This window comes from Zingiber officinale, chromosome 2B (genome assembly GCF_018446385.1).
Source record: "Zingiber officinale cultivar Zhangliang chromosome 2B, Zo_v1.1, whole genome shotgun sequence".
Lineage (NCBI taxonomy): Eukaryota > Viridiplantae > Streptophyta > Magnoliopsida > Zingiberales > Zingiberaceae > Zingiber > Zingiber officinale.
This window is the reverse complement of record NC_055989.1, coordinates 53,360,897-53,369,979: the sequence shown is the minus strand read 5'-3', so window position 1 is coordinate 53,369,979 and position 9,083 is coordinate 53,360,897. Positions and strand designations below refer to the sequence as shown.

Sequence of the window (9,083 nt, the reverse complement as noted above, 5' to 3'; positions counted from 1 at the left end):
ATCAAATGTCCCACGGTCATTACATTTATTGTACTATTACTCTAAGCGTGTTTTGGACAGCTCGAAAAAAAATATATCAATTATTTTTTATCATGATTTCTTTGACAATGAGTATGAACTGCTTGTGAACATTGAAGACATCACACCTTTTTATGAGTTGGAGCCAATATCTGTTAATTGTCTAGTTGCTTACATGTGGTAAGTTTTCACATCACTCGAATTTTTTTCTTTTTATTTGTTTAACATAGTAACATTACTTTGCTTGAATGGAAGGTTTCTCTTCAAAAAGATGAAAAAAGAAAACAAGGTCGATAAGTTCAGATTTGTGGATCCACAAACCCACCCAGTAATACCATATGTATCCAAACTGGACAAAAATGAAAAGATTGGATACTTGAATAGCTGGGCAATTGTTTTGGCTGATAGGATGAGTGGTGCAGTAAGAAATCAACTAGTTTTGGCACCACACAATGTTGGGTAAATAAATATTACAATTTTATTTCTAATAGATTTTTTTCGACAATTTTGTTGAATTTATGCATTGACTATCTGTTTTATGCATAGTTGTCATTGGATTTTGACTGTCATCGACCCTTATGTGGAGATGATTTATTTGTTCGATTCACTTAATCATTGCAATCGTTATGAGGACTGGAAATATGTAGTGGATATGTGAGTACATATTTTTTTTTAATTAAGTATTTAATTTATTACTCATATGTCAACTCTTGTTGTATGAAGGAGCTTGAAATTGTTTAATTCGAACAAAGAAAGGAAAGGGAAAAAGAAGCCTACATGGGAAGTTGTAAAGGTTTGTATATTATATATACACACATATGTCTACTTGTGATTAATTAAAAAATATTTAAATGTGCATTATTCATTGACAATTTTTTGTTAACATGGGGTCCTCGACAACCTGATGCGAAACAATGTAGGTTTTATGTGATGAAATTTATGAGAGAAATTATTGAAGGAAATGCTACCAGCGCGAAGGATTCACTTATCTCAATGGTAATATTTGACAATTCTCAATTTTCTCAAATAATTTCTTTTATTTGATTTTACTTCTTCATTACTGGTTTTTTTTACTAATATAATCTAGGTTTCTTAACAGTTCATGGAAATAATTTACTCTAACGAAGAAATTGACGAAGTGCGATCCAAATGGGTGGATTGCGTACTAGACTATATTCATTACTAGGTATAAATTACTAGACTTCAAAAGATGGTTGAACTTCATTTGGTATCATTCTGAATTATTTTGTAAATTCTATGGGTTGATGGTTTTCTTTTTATCCCACTCTCATTTTAAAATCAGTTCTAAATTCTGCTTATCTTTAGTTCCTGGATCTACTGCTAGTTTTTATTACATTAGTTCCTAGTTTTAGACCATTAAGCCTAACTCCCTCACTGTTGAAGTATAAATGTAGTGCACATGGTAGTTGCTTATGTCACTTTCTATAAAAGGTTTAAAGGTGATTGATAGGGAGGTCAGGTTTTAGTTGGGATCCAAGTGTTTTTTTTTTTAAAAAGGCACGAAGGAATTGTCCAAGTATCATTGTGTGGCGAAGTGTGTATCAATTCGAAACAGTTTGTTTATGACTCCATGACTTATTGATTTTGATTCCTTAGTGCCAATAATTTGTTTTGTTCACTGCTAGCTAACTTCTTTGCCCAATAATTTATTGCCTCTCTTTGTTCTCATATTTTGCTTTGATATGTCAATATCTAATATACATCCATGTGTTATCTTGCTGATTGAACATTTTGTGAATTTAGTTATAGGTATTGTCATGGTGTCCTTATAATTTTGTTTTTGTTTTGTCTATTAAACTTTACCTCCGGGAAATAAGCTCATCATATAGTGATTAAATTCAGCTGAGTTAGTAGATGGAGTCTATAGCATGTTGACTGAAATTACATGTTTTGTATATAAAAATATTTTTCCAGGAACAAAGCATATATCAAATTCCTTGTCTGTTTTCAACATTTGTCTAGACAAGTTCTTGTCATTTTGTCAATCCTACTTATAACTCAGCAAGTTCTCATCCTAAATAGATATTTGAATAGTTGATTTGTTATGACCTCCTGCAGGCTCCAGGTTTAGATGCATTTTTCGCAGGTTTAGTTGATTTCTTATTACCACGAGTATCTTTTAAGAATGTTCTTGACTGATTATTTATAAACTCAATGGCAAGGTTAATGAAATTCATTGATCTAATAGATAGGCACTAGCAGAGTAAACTTATTTTGTGAATTTAAAGCTACGTGCATAAGTTTTCTAATGGAAGTTACCAAGACTAATCTAAGTTGGTTAAATTGCTTGTATTGCATAAGTTTTATTTCTTAGACTATAAGTTGGTTATATTGCTTGTATTTTATGTAGATTTATATAAATAAATCTAAATTTGGAATTCTGGAATTAAGTGTTGTCCTGGAATTGCTTTATATTTTATGTAGATTTTATGTAGATTTTTCTCTTCCATTTTGCAAACATTGAGTGTTGTCCTGGAATTCTAGAAATCCTTCTCTCATGTCTAGATATTAGAGCTATGCGAAATATTTATTCTCTGGTTACAGTTCATGTAGTACTTACTACAATTCTCTTTTTTCTTATATTTTATATTTTTCTTTGATAAGTTTTGTTTAATTTTTCTCTTGCAGGTACGTAACTCGGGCAATTCTTGAGGATTGAGATTTTAGATGCAAGGAGTGAGCTTTGTTAGGTTATAGATTGCCTTGCTAATGTGTGAAAGACATATAGAGAACAGTAATGGAAAACATGTGATTTATGGTTTGATACTACTAAGTTTGATGAGTACAACTCATTTTGTATATTTTGTATATGTGTGGCTACAAGATGATTTATGGATGTTTATTTTGGATTTAATGTAGTAAATATTTAGTTTTGTATTGGTGGTTTGCTTATATTAAAAACATATTTGTTGTTTGGTATTATCATGTTACAACATGAACATTAAAGACAACGATTAGAAACGTTGTAAAAAATACGTAACCATAACGGAATTTTTTTGTGAAAAGTGATAAAAGACAACGGTTATATCCATTGTAAAACATATTAAAATTATATACTACAACAGTTATAAACTATTGTAAAATCCAAAATGAGTAAATATTATCTACCACAATGATTTATATCTGTTGTAAAAAGGGTCTGCCACAACAGTTTATATCTACCACAATGATTTATATCTGTTGTAAAAAGGGTCTACCACAACGGTTTATATCTGTTGTCAAAATTATCTACTACAACGGTTTTAAAACGTTATCGTATAGGGGAAAAAATTTTGAGCATATAAACAGCAACGGATAAAAATCATTGTCGAATGTCTACAAAGACAACGGATTCAAAACCGTTATCGTAGGGCAATGCCTTTTACAATGCTGTCAGTTACAACGATTTTTTGACCCTACAACAACGGATAATATCCGTTGTCGTAGACCATTTTTGTTGTAGTGTTACCTTAAGACATCCCTCAAAATCTAACACATCTCACTGCTGACCTCTCCCTCCTCCTCTCTTAATAGCCGGTACAGATCCACCATCGACTCTTCACAATGGATCAAACCACTACAAGAAAAACCCTCATAGACATCGGTGGAACAACAACGGTTTTAAGCAAAAATCGATGTCTTTGAGTATTTTACACCAATTTTTCAAAAAATCAGTGTCTATGAGCGCAGATTTTCGCTCATAGACATCGGTTTTTTAGGCAATGTCTATGAGTGCCTTTTTTTCGTTAATAGACACCGATTTTAACAATGGTTTTTAAAATCCGATGTCTATGAACCAAAATTCTGACGGACTTTCTTAGCGCGCTTTCTTTTGGGCTTCTCCTCACCCACCATAAAAAACCCTAATCCTCCGCATCGAGTTACCAACTTTGCGCCTCTATCTTCCTTCTATGGCTAAGGTCGGTGCTCAAGCTCTTCCTTTCGCCGCCTCTCACCATATCAGCTCATCCCCACGTCTCACTCTCTCTCTCATTCGTAACTATCCAGGCGTCCTACTATCTGTGACATTCTTCGCCTTTGATTCACAGGTGCTTCGATCTCAAAATCCCGCGGCTTGACTCGCTTTCCCCTATCCAGAGGTTCGCCGCTCACTTCGTCCTTCACGCCTGGCTTAACTACAGGTAATCGACCCTTGTCTTACAAAGATTTGATCTTTTATCTTCCGTCTATGGTTTTGGGAGTGGCACAAATGTGCTTTGTTTGTTTTGTTTTGGGCGATGATGAGGGAGAAATATGGACATCCAAGTTGAGGACTACGCAAAAGGATCTCAGTAACTCAAATTCAGTTGCAGATAAAGGGGGAAGACAATCTAAAAGGTTAAGGACATTGTTCTGGAGTCTCCATTGATGAGTCTGCAACTTTGACCATGTGACTTTTGTCAAAACCGAAGGTTGCAGTGTTGTTTGTCATCCACATACACCAACCCAGACGACCTCAAGTGGGAGTTTCAAAAGCATTTTTTTATCCCTTCCTTATCCCTTTTTGCAAGAGGAAGGCGATTTCAGGCCACGGGATTGTTTCTTATCTTGTATAGTATTTCTAGAATTTGGATGCGAATTATGCTCTTGTGTCTCATCACGGAAACAATTTTAAAAATTTTCTAGAGCTTGCTTCTGTAATGGCCTCCAGTTTAGGTTTAGTAATTCCATTCAAGGAGCATACTAAAATCCACTTTATTCTGTTATTGTAGTTTCCTATTTTGTGTAAAAGGTTGTGTTTCTGTCTTTAGCTCCTCCTTGTCAAAATTTATTTGCCTATCAAGTTAAATTCTTAGTTAACTTCAGATATGTCACATGGTATATTTTCAACGGTACTTAGTCAAATCTTGTAATTGATCTTTAATTGTACTAAATCTGCCTCTTCACATTTCCTCTGTTTTTCACTTAAATGGAACATTTCCTTGTCCAACTTTTCAAATTGTCTGCCATAAACCTGTCAATGTGTCATTGGCATAACTACATCCAATGTAATACTGGATAAAGTATACGTGGAGACTAAAAAATATTAGAGTTTCATCTTCTTGATCTCTTGATTGTAAGTATTAATTGATTGATGTATGCAATGTGTTTGATGAATTTCCTCAAACACTATCCTGAGTTGATTTTATCATTTTTGTTTGCCATATTGAGGAGTTGTTATTTCTTGTTGCTAAGTTGGTTTTATGTATTCCTTCAACTATCAAGTTTCTTTTATGTTTATGCTAATTCTTTCCACTAATATGACATGTTTTCTGGCTTATAAATTTACCTCTTTTTGTTGTTGTTGTTTCTACAGGATTTGTGTGTTGGGCTTCTTAGACGCGCTACATATATAACTTAAAGGCTTTGATCATTAAGTGAGTATTTTCTTTTGACCTTCTTGTTAAATCGATTCATGACCAAGTTAATTATGATTTTGTGAATTTCTGAATCCATATGAATAGTTCCTAATACGGTTTAGGATTTAGGATAGACCGGATCCGGAAAGACTTTGCCAATTGAGTGACAAGCTCGTTGATTATTGGAGCTATTACTAGGGTGATATAGTAATTCTAATAATTAATTAGTCAGTTGTTTTGATCTTTCCAGCAAGAGATCTGAATGAATTTTCCAGCATATGAAGAAAAAAAATCTTTTGGGGTTCAAGCTTGCGTGCCCGATTATGAGTTTTACAATGTTGTTATTTTCTCTGATTTTTGGAATCCATTAGCTGGACCTCTTCATTCCTGTTTCAGTAGATCCTAAACATTCTTGGTCTAGGGAAGAATTTTAACTACAAATAAGTTTAGTCTCACTTGACTCCCATAAAGATTTAGATGCATATTTCTACCCTTGAAAAGTTTGCAGATCCTGTAAAAGAAGAAAAAGAATGAGATATTTGAAAACAAGGATAATAAAAGAAAAGAGAACATAGTGAATAAATACTAAAGAAGTTGCACAAAAAGTTTGGGGCAGCCTGTAATTTATACAAGCTACGAAACATAATCATGCAATTTACTACTTATATTCTATATTAAAGACGATAGCTATAGAACATAAGTTGAGAACCTCAATTGCAAACACTAATGTCACGTCTTACTGGTCATATTAACATAAGTTGAGAGCGTAAGTTCAAATATTAATGTATAATGAACGAGAAAAAATATTAGGGAATAATAGAAGACTTGAACAGATCTTACTAGACATTGTGGCTAACCCTGCAGCTGTTATCAGGCGAGAATCCACATTGAGTGATTTAATAGAGGTTAATCCTGACAATTTCCTCAAACCATCATCAGTTACTGATGTGAATGATAGATTTATATTTTCCAAATTGGACAACCCTGAAAAAGAATAGATAAACACTCGGTTATCAATGGTGTGATCATCATAGATGAAAGTGTTCTATGTAACTGAACTTAATAGCGAAAAAAATAAATTATATGGTATTTGATTATGTAGCTTCACCTCATAGTTATTTACCTTGCTACATGCCATATAATTCATATTGCAGCTAGATTTGATATTAATTGAAGATAACACATTAGAAACATTTGAATTCAGAAATTCAAATGGACTATCTAATCTGAATGGACTATCTTATCCTGTTGACTGTTATGGGTGCTAAAGGGAATATATATCTCCCTATTACTAGCTTGGCATATGATAAACAATTATTTTTGTGACTCTTTTACAACATTATGAGGTCAACAAGCATTTAAACAATATTTGTTTTCCAATATAATCTCACCACACAAAACAGAATTAAGAAATTACTTTGATCACAGATTACATTCAAGCCAAATGTTATACAGGCTTGATTTTATTTTATTGTTCAGAATACTATGGAAACAAAAACAATATTGCATCATTTAATAATCTTCAAATGGCACTCTAACTGAATTCTGGTTTTGGTGGCATTTGCAGGTCCATGATGTTTCCTTCCAACATGTTGATAACCATGCTAATTGAAGGTCTATTTTCTGGCTTTATCTGTATGCACCATAAACCCACTATCATCATCTTTTTTGCAATTTCTTTAGTCTTAGGATTAGCATCAGTCTCAGGACTAACAAGACTGGTATCAGGAGTGACCAAATCATAGTACTTATCAAAATTATCATAAACCCAGTCTGGTGTTAGACTGTGTTTATGACAATTTTATGTGCATATGCAATTTGTATCATCTTCAGGAACTGGCAAATGGTCAAAACAAGTTTAATAATAAGGAGCACACATATAACTTGATATCTGAATTGCTTCCCTTGCTGAAACATATCTATCAGAACCAATTAAATGAACTGGAAGTAAAGCAAGGAGATCAAGGTAAGCTTCAAAACAATTACCTAGTTTCTTCCTCCAATTAGATATCCTCTTGATCGATCTATCATCCAGAAGGTGGTTTTTCTGGTGTACTTCTTCGAGTATATGAGCCTCACAATGAGCTTGTTGACTGGTATGTCTTCACATCTGTAACACCTATGAGAATTTCATAATTTGCTATGTTTCTGAAATCATGGACATAATAACTGAATAATGTGTCCTGACCCTGTTTCTTAAATGGTCATTTGTAAACTTGTGCCTCTATTTTGCTTTAGCAAGTTCTAATTTTTAGGTCATATTCTGTTCTTTGTTATCGTCTCATCATGCATTAAAATGTTCACTTGATTGATATTGTTTTCTTTTCTTGTTTCCCCCTTGGAACCAGTAATTATTGCAGGACTTCACTAGTGGATTTTCACAGAAGTTGCTCAAATTGCTCTTACAAACTTTGCTTAGATTGTTACGGAAAGATAGTAAAGGGATCTGCTTCTCAGACACCTGCAATTGATTCCTCCAAGGCTGGTAGGAGACAGAGGGCAAAGAAGTATGTCATCAGAGAAATTGTTGGGAAAAGACGGAGACGTTCCACAGGTGAGCGACCAGATAACTCATCTTTATCCACCGTTGAATCTGATAGCAAGGCTAAGAATCATGGAAGCAACATTCCTTGCCCACCCAAGGAATCTGGAGGTTGTGGAAACGGTCTTCTTAAGTTAAGTTGCAACATACCATTTGTTTGGTCTAAAACGGACTTCTCTTCTCTCTTTCAACTATGATTTTTAGTCTTGGTTTACTAATATATTATTTATGTGTTTTTACAGTTTACAAATCTCAAGTATTCCAGAGTTGAAATTGATGAAGTACGGTTTGAGTGGGTTGAATGAATGCTAGATTACATTTGAAGTGCGGTTCTACCTTGATATGTTGTTAAAAGAATGTTCTACCTTGATTCTGATATCTATTAGCTTTTGATGTAAAAAGAATGTTTGTGTATTTTATGGATACTGTTGTAAGAAGATTATTTATGTAATTTGTGAATATTTATGTATTTTATGGATATTGTTGAATGAAGAATATTTGTGTAATTTGTGAATATTTGTGTATTTTTTTTTGTTAATGTATTCATTGTTTTGGAAATCAATGTGTTGTTAAAAAATACTGATTTTACATCGATTTTCCACCGCTGCAAAACCGGTGTTATTAACTAATATTACATCGGTCGTATACTGCTGCCAAAACTGGTGTTATTGACATATAATATTACATCAGTTTTACACCGTTGATGAAACGGTGTCGTTAAGTCATACTACATCGGTTAATAACCGATTCGAACACCGGTGTCGTTAAGTGATACTACACCGGTTTTAACCCGATGTCTAAAATGATAGACCTTTTACATCGGCTTCATAGACATCGGTCGAAAATGAAATAGACACCGGTGGAAAACCGATGTCTATGAGGATTTTTGTTGTAGTGAACCGACAACATCGACACCAGCCTTCACCCGATCCTTCTCTTCTCTCAATTGCCATGAGCCACAGTGCCGAGCCACTCCTCGCTGTGAGTATAGGTTGACGATCCCTCTTCCATCTTCGAATCCATTGTGTGGACCCTCTCGCTTGTGAACCCAGGCAGAGCAGTGGCTATTGCCACCCGAGGGGTCATCACCAGCAGATCCTTAGTTCCCCTTCCACCATCGCTATATCTCCTTCACCAAAGTTGTACCACGACCATCGATGATAGACCTCAACTATAGCCGGCAT

At 34.1% G+C, this 9,083-nt stretch overlaps 1 protein-coding gene across 4 annotated transcripts; it reads left to right on the top strand.

Moving 5' to 3' along the window:
* Positions 1–3,856: 3,856 nt before the first annotated feature.
* On the top strand, positions 3,857–8,331 carry LOC122045648. 4 transcript variants are annotated; one of them, XM_042605962.1, is made up of 7 exons: positions 3,857–3,993; positions 4,068–4,160; positions 5,315–5,375; positions 6,925–7,323; positions 7,393–7,453; positions 7,706–8,032; positions 8,142–8,331. In XM_042605962.1, exons 4-7 carry the CDS (start codon positions 7,161–7,163, stop codon positions 8,209–8,211), a joined length of 621 nt encoding a protein of 206 aa, XP_042461896.1. In that variant the 5' UTR covers positions 3,857–3,993; positions 4,068–4,160; positions 5,315–5,375; positions 6,925–7,160; the 3' UTR covers positions 8,212–8,331. The 4 variants fall into 4 exon arrangements, 3 of the variants coding, with proteins under 3 accessions (XP_042461896.1, XP_042461897.1, XP_042461898.1); XM_042605963.1 differs by having other exon boundaries at positions 3,876–3,938; positions 7,396–7,453; XM_042605964.1 differs by having other exon boundaries at positions 3,876–3,938; positions 7,706–8,033.
* Positions 8,332–9,083: the final 752 nt, after the last annotated feature.